Raw genomic sequence first — 19,273 nt, 5'->3', positions numbered from 1 at the left:
TCTGTGCAGACAGCCCCCATTACCAGCCTGGAGCCCAGTAGACTTGCTGGGTGGCTAGATCCAGAAGAGAGATAACAATCACTACAGCTCGGCTCTCAGGAAGCCATGTCCCTAGAAAAATGGTAAGACTACTACATCAAGGGAACACCCCATGGGACAAAAGGAATTTAATGACAGCCTTGAGCCCTAGAACTTCCTTCTGACAGAGCCTACCCAAATGAGAAGGAACCAGAAAACCAACTCTGGCAATATGACAAAACAAGGTTCTTTAACACCCTCCAAAAAATCACACTAGCTCACCAGCAATAGATCCTAACAAGAAGACATCCCTGATCTACCTGAAAAAGAATTCAGGAGGTGAGTTATTAAGCTAATCAGGAAGGCACCAGAGAAAGGTGAAGCCCAATGTAAGGAAATTTTTAAAATTATAAAAGAAATGAAGGAAGAAATATCCGATGAAATAGATGGCATAAATAAAAACAATCAAAACTTCAGGAAACATGGATGCACTTATAGAAATGCAGGCTAGGCACGATGACTCACGCCTGTAATCCCAACACTTTGGGAGGCCGAGGCAGGTGGATCACCTGATGTCAGGAGTTTGAGACCAGTCTGACCAACATGGAGAAACCCCGTCTCTACTAAAAATACAAAAATTAGCCAGGCGTGGTGGCGCATGCCTATAATCCCAGCTATTCGGGATGCTGAGGCAGGACAATCACTTGAACCCAGGAGGCGGAGGTTATGGTGAGCTGAGATCGCATCATTGCACTCCAGCCTGGGCAACAAGAGCGAAACTCCACCTCAAAAAAAGAAAGAAATGCAAAACCCTCTGGAAACTCTCAGCTATAGAATTTAACAGGCAAAAGAAAGAACTTCAGAGCTCAAAGACAAGGTTTTCGAATTAACCCAATCCAACAAAGACAAACAAAAAAGAATAAGAAAATATGAACAAAGTGTCCAAGAAGTCTGGGATTATGTTAAGCAACCAAACCTAGGAATAATCAGTGTTCCTGAGGAAGAAGAGAAATCTAAAAGTTTGAAAAATATATTTGGAGGAATAATCGAGGAAAACGTCCCCACCCTTGCTAGAGAATTAGACATCAAAATACAAGAAGCTCAAAGAACACCTGGGAAATTCATCACAAAAAAGATCATCACCTAGGCACCTTGTCACCAGGTTATCTCAAGTTAAGATGAAGGAAAGAATCTTAACAGCTTGTGAGGCAAAAACACCAGGTAACCTAAAAATGACAATCTATCAGATTAACAGCAGATTTCTTAACAGAAACCCTACAAGCTAGAAGGGATTGGGGTCCTATCATCAGCCTCCTCAAACAAAACAATTATCAGCCAAGAATTTTGTTTCCACTGAAACTAAGCTTCATAAATGAAGGAAAGATACAGTCTTTTTCAGACAAACAAATGCTGAGAGAATTTGCCACTACCAACCCAGCACTACAAGAACTGCCAAAAGGAGTTCTAAATCTTGAAACAAATCCTGGAAACCTATCAAAACAGAAACTCTTTAAATTATAAATTTCACAGGACCTATAAAACAAAAATACAATTTAAAAAAAAGGTATACAGGCAACAAATAGCATGATGAATGGTACCTCACATCTCAATACTAACATTGAATGTAAATGGCCTAAATGCTCCACTTCAAAGATATAGAATTGCAGAATGGATAAGAATTCACCAACTAACTATCTGCTGACTTCAGGAGACTCACCTAACACATAAGGACTCACTTAAACTTAAGGTAAGGGGATAGAAAATGACATTTCATGGAAATGGATGCCAAAAGCAACCAGGGGTAGCTATTCTTATACCAGATGAAACAAACTTTAAAGTAGCAACAGTTAAAAAAGACAAAGGTCATTATATAATGATAAAAGGCCTTGCCCAACGGGAAAATATCACAGTCCTAAATATATATGCACCTAACACTGGAGCTCCCTAATTTATAAAACAATTACTAATATACCTAAGAAATGAGAGAGACAGCAATACAACAACCGTAGTGCACTTCAATACTCCACTGACAGCACTAGACAGGTCATCAAGACAGAATGTCAACAAAGAAACAATGGATTTAAACTATACTCTGGAACAAATGGACTTAACAGATACTTACAGAACGTTCTACCCAACAACCACAACATATACATTCTACTCAACAGTGCATGGTACTTTCTCCAAGATAAAGCATATCAAAGGCAACAAAACAAGCCTCAATAAGTTCAAGAAAATTGAAATTATACCAAGCAGTCTTTCAGACCACAGTGGAATAAAACTGGAAATCAACTCCAAAATGAACCTTCAAAACCATGCAAATACATGGAAATTAAATAACCTGCTCCTGAAAGATCATTGGGTCAAAAATGAAATCAAGATGGAAATTTAAAAATTCTTCGAACTGAATGACAGTAGTGACACAACCTATCAAAACCTCTGGGACACTGCAAAGGTGGTGATAAGAGGAAAGTTCATAGCCCTAAATGCCTATATCAAAAAGTCTGAAAGAGCACAATCTAAGGTCACACCTCAAGGAACTAGAGAAACAAGAACAAACCAAACCCAAACTCAGCAGAAAGGAAATAACCAAGATCAGAGCAGAACTGAATGAAATTGAATATAAAAAATTCAAAAGATAAATGAAACAAAAACTCGTTCTTTGAAAAGATAAATTGGTTGGGTGTGGTGGCACACGCCTGTAATCCCAGCACTTTGGGAGGCCAAGGTGGGCGGATCAGAAGGTCAGGAGATTGAGACCATCCGCTAACACGATGAAACCCCATCTCTACTAAAAATACAAAAAAGTCAGTCGGGTGTGGTAGCGGGCGCCTGTGGTCCCAGCTACTTGGGAGGCTGAGGCAGGAGAATGGCATGAACCCAGGAGGCGGAACTTGCAGTGAATCGAGATCGTGCCACTGAACTCCAGCTTAGGGGACAGAGCAAGACTCCGTTTCAAAAAAAAAAAAAAAAAAGACAAAGAAAGGAAAAGATAAATTGATAGACCATTAGCAAGATTAACCAAGAAAAGAAGGGAGAAAATCCAAATAAGCTCAATTAGAAATGAAACAGGAGATTTACAACTGGCACCAAAAATCAAAAAGAAATCCAAACAGAAATCCAAAAGATCATTCAAGGCTACTATGGACACCTTTATGCACATAAACTAGAAAACCTAGAGGAGATGAATAAATTCCTGAAAAGATACAACATTCCTAGCTTAAATCAGGAAGAAGTAGATACCCTTAACAGACCAATAACAAGCAGTGAGATCGAAATGGTAATTTAAAAATTACCAACAAAAAATGTCCAGGACTAGACGGATTCACAGCAAAATTCTACCAGACATTCAAAGAATTGGTATCAATCCTATTGACACTTTTCCATGAGATAGAGAAAAAGGGAACCCTCCCTGAAACATTCTATGAAGCCAGTATCACCCTAATACCAAAACCAGGAAAGGACATAACCAAAAGAGAAAACTACAGACCAATATCCCTGCTGAACATAGATGCTAAAATCTTTAACAAAATACTAGCTAACTGAATCCAACAATATATAGAAAAGATAATCCACCATGATCAAATGGGTTTCATACCAGGGATGCAGGGATGAGTTTAACATACACAAGTCAATAAATGTGATACACCACATGAACAGAATAAAACAGGCTGGGCACGGTGGCTCACACCTGTAATCCCAGCACTTTGGGAAGTCAAGGCAGGTGTATCACTTGAGATCAGAAGTTCGAGACCAGCCTGGCCAACATGGTGAAACCCCATCTCTACTGAAAATATAAAATTTAGCTGGATGTGGTGGTGGGCACCTGCAATCCCAGCTACTCAGAAGGCTGAGGCAGGAGCCTTCTGCTTCAACCTGTGAGGTGGAGGTTGCAGTGAACTGAAATGGTACCACTGCACTCCAGCCTGGGCAACAAGTGAGACCCTGCCTCAAAAAAACAAAACAACAAACAAAAATCACATGATCATCTCAATAGATGCAGAAAAAGCATTTGACAAAATCCAGCATCACTTTATGATTAAAACTCTCAGCAAAATTGGCATACAAGGAGCAAACCTCAAGGTAGTAACAGCCATCTATGACAAACCTATAGCCAACATAATACTGAATGTAGAAAAGCTGAAAGCATTTCCTTTGAGAGCTGGAACAAGACAAGCATGCCCACTCTCACCACCCCTCTGCCACATAGTACTGGAAGCCCTAGCCAGAGCAATCAGATTAGAGAAAGAAATAAAGAACTTCCAAATTGGTAAAGAGGAAGTCAAACTGTCTGTTTGCTGATGATATGATTATTTCCCTAGAAAACCCTAAAGACTCCTCCAGAAAGCTCCTAGAATTGATAAAAGAATTCAACAAAGTTTCCAGATACAAAATTAATGTACACAAATCAGTAGCTCTTCCATACACCAAAAGCAAGCAAGCTGAGAATCAAATCAAGAACTCAACCCTTTTTACAATAGCCGTGAAAAATAAAATAAAATACTTAGGAATATACCTAACCAAGGAGGTGAAGGACCTCTACAGGGAAAACTACAAAACACTGCTGAAAGAAATCATAGATGACACAAACAAATGGAAACACATCCCATGCTCATGGATAGGTAGAATCAATACTGTGACAATGACCATTCTGCCGAAAGCAATCCACAAATTCAATGAAATTCCCATCAAAATACCACCATCATTCTTCACAGAATTAGAAAAAACAATTCTAAAATTCATATGGAACCAAATAAGAGCCCACATAGCCAAAGCATGACTAAGCAAAAAGAACAAATCTGGAGGCATCAATTACCTGATTTCAAACTACACTATAAGGCCATAGTTACCAAAACAGCATGGTACCGGTATAAAAACAGCCACATAGACCAGTGGAACAAAATAAAGAACCCAGAAATAAACCATCATACTTATAGCCAACTGATCTTTGACAAAGCAAACAAGAACATAGAGTGGGGAAAGGACACCCTATTCAACTGGAATAATTCAGCTGTAATAATTGGCAAGCCACATGTAGAAGAATAAAACTGGATCCTCATCTCTCACCTTATACAAAAATCAGCTCAAGATGGATCAAGGACTTAAATCTAAACCTGAAACTATAAAAATTCTAGAAGATAACATTGAAAAAACCCTTCTAGACATTGGCTTAGGCAAGGATTTCATAATGAAGCACCCAAAAGCAAATGCAATAAAAACAAAGATAAATAGCTGGGACCTAAACTAAAAAGCTTTTGCACAGCAAAAGGAACAGTTAGCAGAATAAACAGACAACCCACAGAATGGGAGAAAATCTTCACAATCTATACATCTGACAAAGGACTAATACCCAGAATCTTCAATGAACTCAAACAAATTATCAAGAAAGAAACAAACAATCCCATTAAAAAGTGGGCTAAGGACATGAATACACAATTCTCAAGAGAAGATATACAAATGGCCAACAAACATGAAAAAATGCTCAACACCACTAATGATCAGGGAAATGCAAATCAAAACCACAATGTGATACCACCTTATCCTGCAAGAATGGCCGTAGTCAAAAAATCAAAAAATAATAGATGTTGGCGTGGATGCAGTGAACAGTGAACACTTCTACCTTGCTGGTGGGAATGTAAACTAGTACAACCAGTATGGAAAACAGTGTGGAGATTCCTTAAAGAACTAAAAGTATAACTATCATTGGATCCAGCATTCCCACTACTGGATATCTATCCAGAGGAAAAGAAGTCTTATACGAAAAAGGTACTTGCACATACATGTTTATAGCAGCACAATTTGCAATTGCAAAAACATAGAATCAACCCAAATGCCCATCAATCAATGAGTGGATAAAGAAACTATGATACATATATTATAGTGTGTGTGTGTGTGTATATACACATATATGATGGAATACTACTCAGCCATAAAAAGGAATAAATCAATAGCATTCGCAGTGACCTGAATGAGATTGGAGACTATTATTCTAAGTGCAGTAACTCAGAAATAGAAAACCAAACATCGTATGTTCTCACTCATATGTGGAAGCTAGGCTATGAGGATGCAAAGGCATAAAAAAGACACAATGGACTTTGGGGTCTCAGGCAAAAGCATGGGAAGAGGGTGAGGGATAAAAGACCACAAATTGGGTTCACTATATACTGCTTGGGTGATGGGCACACCAAAATCTCACAAATCACCACTAAAGAACTTATGTAACCAACACCACCTGTTCCTAAATAACCTATGGAAATAAAAAAAAAATTAATTTTAAAAAAAGAACATACTAGATTTATAATTAACCAGATACCTGTGTGGCATGGTTGTCATGTATATAGTTCAGAAATGTACATACATAAAAAACGATGACAATTTTATTGGCATTGTTTCTAGTGTATACCCTATTATACGGTACCTTGTCCCCTTTGATTGACAGGCCTTGTAATCCCTGTGGGCCAGTTGGTCCTTCAGAACCTTTTTCACCCTGAAAGTACAAGGGAAGGATATCAATGCACCAACCAAAATCCGAATTTTAAGAGTTTACATTACAAATACTATGAATTGTGCTTCAAAATTATTTTTTAAATCAAGCATCCATAGTCATTGTTTACTACAAACGGGTAATTCTAATTGACTCTGAGATTTGCAACTTGCAAAAAATACATTAGTCATAACACTTAAACAAGAAGGAAGCTATCCAAGCAAAACACATATGTAGCATCCCTGAAGTTAGAAAAGAGCTCAGTTCCCAATTTAAACAAAAATATTCTGGAAATGGAGCACCTAATCAATCACGTAGTGTAACTAGCTGGATCAAGCCTCCTTTTTCTTAATATTGCTGAAACTGGGTCCATCACAAAAGGAAAATTTCTCTCTCATACTAATATGTGAACGAATACTTGCTAGGATTAGATCACTAAGTTTTTTTGTCTGTGTTTATAAACATTCATTGAAAATTTATGTTTAAAAGAATTCATGGAAAATCTTCTTGGATATGCTTCTATAGTTACATGACCTAAGTGAACAACTCTGTCCTTAATATAATTTATATTGTCATAATACTTCATGCATTTTTATGAAAAATAAACCATATAATCAATCAGAAGTAGCATTCATTTAATAAATTTATTAGAACCAAGAGTAAAATCAAAGAACATTTACAAATTAGCCCCAAATAGCACATACAGAGAACACCCATTGGTCTGACTGGTTGAGGAATGAAATATTCTGACTAATGGGTTCTTCTGATCATTACCACAGAATATAACTGCATATACTTGACCCTATAACAGCACAGAACATGATGTGTTCTTTCTTTGATGAGATAGAGGTCAGCGCCCACGAGCTATTACATACAAGAGTATCACTAACGTATGATGATACTTTATATGATATAAAAGTATGTTGAACCTGTTGTTATGAAATACCCTGGAATACTCTTCTTAATGTTTCACATATTCATTTCCCATTTATTTCTTTCTCTTTAAAAAACACAGATTTTAAAGAGAAATAATTCTATTTGAATTTTTCAGATTATTTGGGCTACACATAAATAGAAATAGAAATTTACTAAGTGCCAAAAAAATTTCAAACTGTGTATTATAAAATTTTCTGTGATGTCATGCCAAGTCGCTGACCTGTCTTCTGATAGTGATACTGTGATTAGTCAGAGGTGTTAGTAATATCCCTTTATCCAACATATTATTTCCATTATCATGGCAAATTAAAATGTGTTTGTTAACAAGGGCATCTTTGTCACTCAAACTGAGGATGAATTATTTGTTTTTATCTAATTGTTTTCCCTCTAGTAGAGATTTAGGATTCTCATAGGTAATTGAATATTGATCATGGTGGAAGAAGCTGAGAATGAAATGCACTTTTAGAGCATGAGGCCATACTGAGAAGGTCATATCTTAGTAACCTGATGGAATGACTGATGTGGAGGGTCTCAGCCACTTAGAAAGCTGCATGAACTTCTCTGGGCAGTATGTGTGTATATGCATGTGTGTGTTTTGAGGGAAGACTTTGGAAATAAAGGAAGAAGGACTCCAAAATGTATCTTTACATACTCTGAAACATTGTCGATGCTGCTCAAAGTATTTTGGAAAACCCTTTTTAACGTGGCCTTCAGCAAATGTGCCAAAGATTATATACAAACTGCCTATAGCAGAGGACAGCAAACTACAGCCCACAAGCCAAATTCAGCCCACTGCCTGTTTTTTTTTATTATAAATATAGTTTTATTGGAACAGTCACATTCATTCATTTATACACTGTTTATGGCTGCTTTCGAGCTACAACAGCAGAGTTAAGCAGTTACAGCAGATACCATATGGCTCACAAAGCCTAAAATATTTGCTATCTGCCCCTTTACAGAAAAAGTTTGCCAACCCTTGGTACAGAACAACTTGAGCTCAAGAATTATATACGGGAAATGATAGGAAATTCTCAATGGCCAGGTAAAAAGGAGGTCTTTTGTAACATTTTGTTCCTGTGGTAAAATCTTCTTTCTTATTATATTGATGGCAGTACTATTACAGATTGGTTTCTTATCTGTGTTTCACAAACAAAGCTGTGAGCAAAGCACTGCCATAGCTACACATAATGATTTAACTTCTGGGCATAAGGATGTTATTTATCACTGTGGCTTTAATGACTGCAAACTACTTTAAGAGATTTTTCTAATTTCATGTGTAGTAATTACATGAAGTAGAAGTCTTTCAATTACTTATTTGTAGTTCCAAATTTTACTGTACTTTCACATTACAGGGAAAATTACATATTCCTTCATTTAACAGAATAAAGATGGTCAGAAAAATACTTAACTTCTAAAAATTGGCTAGGACACATTTTTAAAATTTGTAATTCATGAGCATGCAAGACAAAGCACCTTTTCCTGGTACTGAAGGTATTGTTACCTTTGGTCCTGGAAATCCTTCTCCGGGTAAGCCCCTCTCTCCTGGTACTCCCTCAGGACCACGGGGACCCTGGTTAGGATAGGAGAAAATGAGGAGCAGGAGGAGAGAGAAAATGGAAGGAGGAGTGATGAAAGGGAGGAAAGAGGAAGAAAGAGAATGGTTATATTTCAGTTCACATGCAAAAGAAGAAAAAATGGATAGTTGGATCTGTACTAAACATGTACAGGCTTTTTCTACTTTATTAGTTCCTAAATACTACAGTATAATAACTATTTACACAGCATTTATGTTGTATTAGGTATTATAAGCAATCTAGAGATGATTCAAAGTATACCAGACGTGCATAGTTTATTTGCAAATACTATGCCGTTTTATACAAGGGACTTGAACATCTGTGGACTTTGATATCTACAGAGGTCCTGAAACCAATCTCCCATGAATACCAAGAAATGGCTAATGACTGTAGCTCTATTTAAATTTTTACTGAGAATCCTTCTAGTAATCTCCATACTGATCAGTAGAATTGTTGAGCTATGAAGAATAATATTCCCATTGTATTAAATACTCGTTCCATTTGATTGGCATAAAATGTTCTATTCCAGTGTTCTCAAAGTAGAAGAAAATGGAAATTAAATGGTGCTTTGAAATAAGAATTAAGAAATAAATTATCTGAGGAAATGCTAAAAATCTAGAACAGTGTGGCCCAGAGAAGGATGCAGAGTGATTTAGTAATTTAATTATCGGGGGAGTGCTGTGAAGAAATCATCACACAGCTGTTTGAAAGCATTAAGTGCTGTTTACATGTGTTTTAATTTCTGTACTGATAAATTTGGATTAAAACTTGAATTATTTCAGGAACTGGTTGAACCCACAGGCAGTTTCATATGCAAATTGAAATCTTGATAAGATCATTAAGGGGAAACATGATTTTCAATTGCAATGATTCAAATTAAGAAGTTCATGTAACTATTGCTCAGAAAGCCACTAGGAAAGATGACTTCTCACATGAGTTAAGAGAAACACAGTCTCAGGCTTTGGAATGGACTTGCAGAAAATGTACTAATGGAAAAATAAAAGAGTAATAGTGAGGTTTTCATTTAAATCAGGAATTTTTAAAGACGATAATTTTTCTCTCCTTTTCTTCTTGGCCAGAAGGTAAAAAAGTAGTAAAGGAACTTATAACAAGAATCTTAGAAGAAAAAACTGAAGCTTTTTCTCTGATGAATCTAAACGATAATTAGGCTTCACTCGCCAGAGAAATCAACCCATGATGGAACAAAGTCTGCCAACTTTCCCACAAGTTCCTAAACCAGCACTCTACAGCCACTGAATGATCTTTGGGCTGGAGATACAGTAATCCAGGGTGATTTAAGACATGCTTTCTGCTAAAGCCCAGTAGCAGAACAAGGATGCAGCATTATACTCGTCAGCGACTGATCACAGTTACAGATTCGTAAGAAAAAGATCTGTTTGCCAGTGTTTAATTTTTTTGTCCTTCTCTAATGTTTTACATTTTGCAAGACAATCTTCTTTAGTATTTATACATACTGATTTAGTAAAGACTTTAATTAAAAGGAAAAGCTAACATCTTACTCAATTTAAATTGCAGCACTTAACAGAAACCTAGCTTTTAACACTTCCGAGATCTTAATGAAAGCACCAATATCCATGACAGTTTACTCTACTGGCAGAGCAATTACCTAGTAGAAAAATAAATAGGAGCATGAAAATTATTAACAGATTACAAACTAAGCCAAATTATTAATAGATTGCAAACTAAACCAAAAGTGCCAAGGCAACATCACATACTTTAACAAAGAAAACACATACTTTAACAAAGAAAACATTGACAAATTATTTTTTCCCTAATAATATGACAAATTAAAAAAAAACACAACTTACATTAAAAATGTAAGGAAGTATTTTTCCAGTTCACTCAACTTTTTTCATTCATCCAACAAAGATATACCAAACTCCTAGTAGGTAAAAGGCACTTTGCTAGGTTCTAGGGATAGCAGACAAAACTGCTCCCTGTCTCATGGAACTGACAGTATTGCATAATAGTTAAAAGCAGATTTTGGTGTCATTTGGACTGAGGTTCAAGTCCCAGCTCTGCTACATATTAGCAGTTTCACCTTAAACAAGTAAGTCAATCTCTGCGAAGCACAGCATCCTCCTCAAAATGTTGATAATAATAGTATCTACCTCAACCACAAGTGTTCATATAAGGATTAAGTCAGAGAGATTTAAATCTTTTACAGATTAAGCACTCAATAAATATCTGTTATTATTATCCAAATTATTTTACTTTTAATTGCTAAGAACATCCTTTCATGGAATTTTTTACAAATAAAGGCATTCCCAGAGTGAGTTATTTAAATTAAACAATATGTAAAAAGCATGCTGCACACAATAAACACTGAATCTTCCTTCATTCTCTGCACTTCTAGAGTACGTTAGCTAAGGTGGAGGTGAAAATATTGGAAGCTTTAAGGAGTCAAGTATTCAAAGCTGCTGAGAACAGAGAGTTAATGCTCATGGACAACCATTTAGGGGAAAAAAGCAGCGATCCAAAGTGTAATTTCTATAAACCATCAGAGCAATATTCCACACCATCAGTATATTCTCAAGTCTTCCAGTTAAACACTCAGAATGAAAGATGATCATTAACCAGAGAAGAGAAGTAGAAGGTACTTGGGTTAAATGAGCTATAGTTTAATTTATTAAGATAGTACGAAAAGATTATTTTTAAAAGACAGAAATCATTCTATTAAAAAAACTCAGTGTCCTTCCTAAGGCCATGAGAACCAATTACAACTATGACATACTTACTTGGCTTCTAACGAACACCTCTAATAAAAAATAAATAATGAAGGAATCTAATTATCCGTTAACACAGGCTGATCAGTGAAATGCTTTATTTCAGACATTAACAACGGGATAAAATATGATTGTTCATTATGTTCATCTTATTACTTTCCATAGTAATCTCAATAGTGTTAATAATAAATAAAAATGCTTTCAATATGCGTTGCGAGCATTAGAAATAAATATGCCAATAATAATAGTAACTGTCCATTATCTTCAAACATTGCCATGTACTTTATTTTTTAATCTCAAAGTAATTACAGTTCTCTTTCAGGGGTTATTTTTTTATTTACAGTGCTCTGAATAACCTTGCATAAAAAACAAACAGATCACCCTGACAGTCTTAACCAATTTAATTTTTATGGATCAGTTACGTCTACCAGACCAGCACAACACTAGTGGTAATCACATAAAGATGACAGATGACAGTTCAAAAGTAGGTCTCGGAGCTAGAATATTAATTCAATCTATCAACAGATTTATATTAGTGTGGTAGTGAAAAGAGAGTAGTAAATATGAAACACTTGAAATAATTCAGGCAAAGACACAGAAGTAAAGGACTTTCAGTAGAACCTTTGTCAGTCCTAAGATAAGTGTTTGTGTTACTTCTAAATAATTCAAAAATTCACATTGTTGGCCGAGTATGGTGGCTCGCGCCTGTAATCCCAGCACTTCAGGAGGCTGAGGTGGGTGGACTACCTGAGGTCAGGAGTTCGAGATCAGCCTGGCCAACATGGTAAAACCCCATCTCCATTAAAAATACAAAAATTAGCCAGGTGTGGTGGCTGGAGCCTGTAGTCCCAGCTACTTGGGAGGCTGAGGCAGGAGAATCGCTTGAAGCCAGGAGGTGGAGGTTGCAGTGAGCCGAGATTGCCCAGTTGCACTCCAGCCTGGGGGACAAGAGTAAGACTCTGTCTCACAAAAAAAAAAAAAAAAAAATTCACATTGTTGATTTTTTTATAATGACATTTTGATGCAACGTTTTGATACATTATTTAGGATCTTTCCCATCTGTGTTATGATTTTAGTTCCCAATTAAGTATAACTCTGTGTAATTATGACTTGGAAAGCAAGCAAGCAAACATTTCATGTTCTGGTAATATTGTTAAAAATTCTCAGCTACAAACAGAAAGACAGGTAATATACATTTTTTAAGATGAATTTTAAAGGCATGGAAGACTCCAAAGAAGATAAGAGAAATTACAGGGTTCAAAAAGAGAGAATCAAAACTCGAAAACTCTAGCATATAAGTCAAGTATCTTAGGTAAGCATCTAAGCTGGTGCAACAGATGTCCTGAATAGAAAAGTGTGTTTGTGTGGTAGGAAGACTAGGAGATTTAAAGGAAGAAACAGTAGCAAAGACTTTGGCTCATGCAATGGAAAATGAAGACAGAATTATAACTGAGAAATTGAGATTCCCACAAACTTATAGAGACAGTTTCCAACTTAACATGGGATGGTTCGACTTAAGATTTTTGGATTTTACAATGGTTTGGTCAGCATGTAACCCCATGGTAAATCAAGGATCTCCTTATGACTTACAATGGGCTCATGGTTTCTACTGAATACATTGTGTTTGCATCCTCATAAAGTAAAACATATATATATAAATCAAACCATTGTAAGTTGGGAACCATCTTCAGTGTTACCAACACTAAATGCATTTCCAACTTACAGTATTTTTGATTTATGATAGGTATAGTAGGATGTAACTCCATTGTACGTCAAAGAGCATCTGTATATACTCAATGAAAGAACAAAGTAGAAAAAAGCCATCCCATCAACAAAACGATATGAATGACAAGAATCTTGTCTGCTTGACTTCGGCTCATAATAACTAAATATTTCTATGCTGGTCCTGTGCTGTGTGTGAGTTTATGATTTCAATTGACATTATCTAAGTAGTTCATGAACACCTTAGTCAAGACATTAGCATCAAGGAGATCCCTGGAGTACATAAGAGATACGAACACAAACTCCTCTCAAATCCTAAGAAAACTTAGGATCCACAATTAAAGCCCAGCTGAAAATAATTCAGATGGCAAAGTACAAAACATAAAAGAAAATAACTCACAATGAATTAAAGTAAACTAATACAATGTAAACCTCCTCAAGAATGTCAAATAATAGAATAAAATAATAGAGACAAAAAAGAAGTACTTTAAATACTTTTTTTTTTTTTGAGATGGAGTCTCGCTCTGTTGCCCAGGAGTGCAGTGGCACCATCTCGACTCAATGCAAGCTCTGCCTCCCGGGTTCATGCCATTCTCCTGCCTCAGCCTCCCGAGTAGCTGGGACTACAGGCGCCCGCCACCATACCTGGCTATTTTTTTGTATTTTTAGTAGAGATGGGGTTTCACTCTGTTAGCTAGGATGGTCCCAATCTCCTGACCTCATGATCCACCCGCTTTGGCCTCCCAAAGTGCTGGGATTACAGGTGTGAGCCACCACACCCAGCCAGTACTTTAAATACTTAATGATCTTAAGGAAATAGTGGAAAATACAAGAACAGTATAGTAAAAAGATAATAAATATAGTTAATAAAAGGCAGATTTTTAAAAATAACTTTAAGAATTTTTAAAATACTTATTAACTTACAGTGAATGAGTTAAGAACATTTTATAACCTGATGAAGATAAATTTGTGGATTATAAATTAGATTTGAGAAAACTATCCAATTGCAACCAAATGTCTAGAAGGATTTCTTGATAAATAGAATGGGGAAAGACAATATTTGAAGAAATAATAACTAAGAACTTTTTTAAAGTATGGAGTCCTCAGATTCATGAAACAGTAAATCTGAAAAAATATATGTGAAAATATATTTACACTTATGTGCATCATAATTCCTCTACAGGAAATCTAAAGAATAAAAAAAATATTGCAAAAGCAGCCTAAAGCAAAAATGAATTACTACAAGAAATTATAAACAGACTAAAAACATGGAAACAGAAACCATAGTTGCCAGCAGACAATGGAATTAGTACACAATCCAGACTGCACCAGCTAAATTATTCTTACAAAGCAAACTAAACAATGGCATTTCAACCAAAGGCTGAAAGAGTTTAGTGCTAACATACTTTTACTGAAAACATCTTCTGAAAAAAAGTATTTATTGAAAAAATAAATCAGCCAAGAAGAAAAGAGAAATTTAGGAAGCTATGTCATCTAAGAAATGGGTAAATATATGGGTAAAATTATACAAACACTAACTTTAAACAGTTCAAAAATAATAATAAATAATTTTGGTAGGATGAAAATAAGGTAGAACTCAGGCAATAGGAATAATACTCTGAAAGTGGAAGAAATGATTGAAGTAAAAGTCTCATATGGTCAGTATATTTTTCAGGAGCGGGTGGCAATATTCATGACATTTCAAAGTTGTTAGTCAAGGAAATCTGTTAGGAATCAACCTAAATGCCCATCAAGAGTAGACTGGATAAAGAAAATGTGGTACCTACACACTTTGAAATATTGCACAACCATAAGAAAGAATGAGATCATGTCCTTTGCAGAAACATGGATGGAGCTAGAAGCCATTATCCTAGGCAAACTAACTCGGAAACAGAAATCCAAACACTGCAAGTTCTAACCTATAAGTGGAAGCTAAATATTGAGAACACAAGGACACAAAGAAGGGAACAACAGACACTGGGGCCTACTTGAAGGTGGAAGGTGAGAAAAGGGTGAGGATGGATAAATTGCCTATCAGATACTATGCTTATTATTTGAATGATGAAATAATCTCTACACCAAACCGCTGTGACATGCAATTTACCTATATAACAAACATACACATGTACCCCGAACCTAAAATGAAAGTTAATAAAAAGAACACGTATTAAAGTTTAGTAACCACAAAATAGAAACAAAATATGTAAAAATATATACAAGTATATGTATACATATATAGATACATACACACCAAGTTGTGTATGTGCATGTATATATGCTTGAGATATGTATATATATTTGATATTTTGCCCAATTTCTAATTAGATTTTTGATTTATTATTGAGTTTTGAGAATTTTTTTTAAAAAGTATTCCCAATACAAATCCTTTGTAAATTTGTAGTTTGTGAATATTTTCTCCCAATCAGCAGCTTGTCTCTTTAGACCCTTAACAGAGTCTTTCACAGAGCAAACATTTACCACTTTGATGAAGTCCAATTAATTACTTTTTAGGGGGCATCATGTTTTTGGTGACATGTCTAAGAAATCTTCATCAAGCCCACGATCCTAAAGATTTTCTCATATGTTTTACTCTAAGAGTTTTATAGTTTTTACATTTTATATTTAAATCTATGATCCATTTTGAGTTACTTTTTGTATAAGTTGCGAGACTTAAATTGAGGTTCATTTTTTGTGTTAGCACAGATATCCAGTTGCGCCAGCACCATTTGTTGAAAAGACTATGTTTCCACTATTGGATTGTTTTTGCAATCTGTTGACTACACTTGTGTACGTCTGAATCTAGAGTCTCTATTCTGTTCCACTGATCGTATTTCTATAATTTGCCAATACCACACAGTCATCATTACTGTGACTATATAATAAATCTTAAGACCAGATAAGTTAGTATAATTTCTCCAAGTGCATTCTTTTTGAAGTTTTTTAAAAGCTATTCTAGCTCTTTTGTCTTTCCATATTAATTTTAAAATATCCCTGTCCAAGTCTAAACAGAATCTTGCTGGGATATCAAAACCTTTTGCACTAAACTTTTACATCAATTTGGGAAGAATTTACATCTTTATATTGTTGAGTCTTCTGATCTATAAACATGTCTCTAAATTTATTAAGTATTCTTTGATTTCTTTCATCAGTGTTTTGTAGTTTTATACAAGTCCTATACATGTCTTATTAGATTTCTACCCAAGTATTTTTCTTTTTTAGCAATTAAAAATGGTGTTGTGCTTTTAATTTTAGTTTCTATGTGTTCATTGCTAGGATACAGAAATTAAATTGATTTTGTATGTTGATACTGTATCCTGTGACCTTGCTGAACTCACTTGTTAATTCTAGGAGGTTTTCGTGTAGATTTCTTGGGATTTTCTATGGAGGCCATCATATCATCTGCAAATAAGGACAGTTTTACTTATTGTTTTTATACCAATGCCTTATATTTCTTTTTCTTGTCTTACTGTGCTGGCTAGAACTTCCAATACTGTGTTGAATAAGACTGGTGAGAACAGACATCTTTGTCTTGTTCCTGATCTTAGAGGGATGCATTCATTCTTTCACTATTATGCGTAATATTAGCTCTAGATTTTTCATAGAAATTGAGGAAGTTCTTCCTCTATTTCTAATTTTCTGAGTTCGTATGAGAGATTTATCAGCATTTATTAGGGTTTTGAGTTTTGTCAAATGCTTTTCTGTGTCATTTGGTGTGATCACATGTGATCTTTCTTCTTTAGCCTATTAATATGGTATATTCCATTGAGTAATTTTCAATTATTAAGCCAGACTTGCATCCATAGGATAAACCTCACTTGGTCATGCTGTACAATTCTTTTTATACATTGAATTCTATTTAGCCAGCATGTTGTTAAGAATTTTTATGTCTATCATATTTACAAGGGATATTGGTCTGTAGTTTTCCTCTTATGTATGTTTAGTATTTTGTTTTGGTGTCAAGGGAAAACTGGCCTTATAAAATAAGCTGATAAGTGTTTCTTCCTCTTCTACTGTCTGAAAAAGATAGGGAGACTTTACTGTATCCATAATGTTTTATGTTTTTTAAAGAAAATCTAAAGCAAGAGTAGTAAATGTACTAAGTTTAATTATCTACCTAGTAGAGGTTTACCAACTCATTCTCTAGATTTTCCAGTATGATTAAAATATTTCATTATTTAAAAACAAAAACATTTTAAGAACAACAATGAATAAGTGAAACTCATTCTTAAGTTTAGTTCTGAGTTTGGAAGGTATACATAATAGCAAAGCACAAAGTTCTTTGGAAAAAACAATCATCAATCTACATTTAAAAATTTTTTAGGCCGGACACAGTGGCTCATGCCTGTAATCCCATCACTTTGGGAGGCCGAGGCAGGTGGATCACCTGAGGTCAGGAGTTCAAGACCAGCCTGGCCAACATGGTGAAACCCTGTCTCTACAAAAACTACAAAAATTAGCCAGGCGTAGTGGCGGGCACCTGTAATCCCAGCTACTTGGGAGGCTGAGGCAGGAGAATCACATGAACCTGGGAGGCAGAGGCTGCAGTGAGCTGAGATCATGCCTCTGCCCTCCAACCTAGGCGACAGAGCAAGACTCTCTAAAATAATAATAATAATTGTGATTTATTTCTTTGACATTTTCAGAATGCTTCCAGCTCTGAAAATCATAGACCTAAGGAGAACCCAATCTTTTAATTTTAAAGAAGTTAAAATTTGAGACTTTGCTAAATTAATACATCCACAAGTTCTTTGATATTCTTCATAAGGGGGTGAAATCTTTTTCTATTCCACTCGAATCTGAGCTGGTCCTAGGCTTATTTTAGATGTCACAGAAATGATGCTGTATAATTTCTGAGGCTGAGCCTCACATGATGAGTGGTTTCTGCCTATTAGAACACTCCTGCTTGGATTTAAGCTGCCATGTTGTGAGGAAGCCCAAGCAACCACCTGTAGCTGCCCATGTGGAGGAGAACTGAGGTCTCTGGGTAACAACCCCAGCTAAGCTCCCAGACAACAACCTGCACCAAACTGCCAGCCATGTGAGGCCATTTTTAACATTCCAGCCATTTTAGCACTCCATCTGACTTCAAGTTATACAGAACTCTCATGTCAACCTGCAAAATCATAAGAAATAACAAATTATTGTTTTAAGACACTAAGTCCTGAGGAAGTTTGTTAAGCAGAAACACAAAACCAAAACAGAGAACAAAATAAGTTAGTGGTTTATCTTTAATGGTACTATCTAGTTAGTGGAAACTGAAACTAGATGACTGATCTCTAGATGATTAATCCAGTGTATTTTTCTTCCATATGATGCTCTCTTTTTTGAATTAGTATATTCAGACATTAGTGAAAAGCCTAAACCTAAACAATATGTTGCCATTTCACTCACAGACTGCAGTAAGAAAGTATATGTTTCTGTGAATATACACATGTGAGGAACTATGCAGTGAAAAGACAACTTCAAAGACCAGCTATCCACAATCAGTTGTTTTTATTTGTACCTAAGTGAGTCAGCTACTATTTTTCCCTAGGAGAATAATGATTACTTGAAAAGTTAACAAGCTTCTTATACCAGAATATCATATTTTATTTACTTCCTCTCCAAATGTCTTTTAATAGAAATTTTTTCTTCTCCAACAACAGTAAACTTCAAAGCTACATAAAAGAGATGTTGTGAATAACACAGGTATTATCTGTCTACCATTATCAATCCTAACTCTAGAGCATACTCATGGATTAGATAATGAGCCAAGTCTTTATTCTCAGTGATTTTTCTTGTGGTTACAAAGA

General features: G+C 35.5%; 1 protein-coding gene across 1 annotated transcript in view; it reads right to left on the bottom strand.

Moving 5' to 3' along the window:
* The window catches only part of COL28A1 (collagen type XXVIII alpha 1 chain), a 178,608-nt gene that overhangs the window by 111,589 nt on the left and 47,746 nt on the right, over positions 1 to 19,273 (bottom strand). The window contains exons 14-15 of the mRNA XM_015134023.3: positions 8,940 to 9,008; positions 6,437 to 6,505 (exon numbers count right to left, since the gene is read on the bottom strand). Of these exons, the coding sequence (XP_014989509.3) occupies positions 6,437 to 6,505; positions 8,940 to 9,008 (138 nt within the window). The remainder of the gene's footprint in view (positions 1 to 6,436; positions 6,506 to 8,939; positions 9,009 to 19,273) is intronic.

This window comes from Macaca mulatta, chromosome 3 (assembly GCF_049350105.2).
Source record: "Macaca mulatta isolate MMU2019108-1 chromosome 3, T2T-MMU8v2.0, whole genome shotgun sequence".
In the NCBI taxonomy this organism is placed as follows: domain Eukaryota; kingdom Metazoa; phylum Chordata; class Mammalia; order Primates; family Cercopithecidae; genus Macaca; species Macaca mulatta.
The sequence above is the reverse complement of the archived record's forward strand: the minus strand, read 5'-3'. Positions and strand labels throughout refer to the sequence as shown.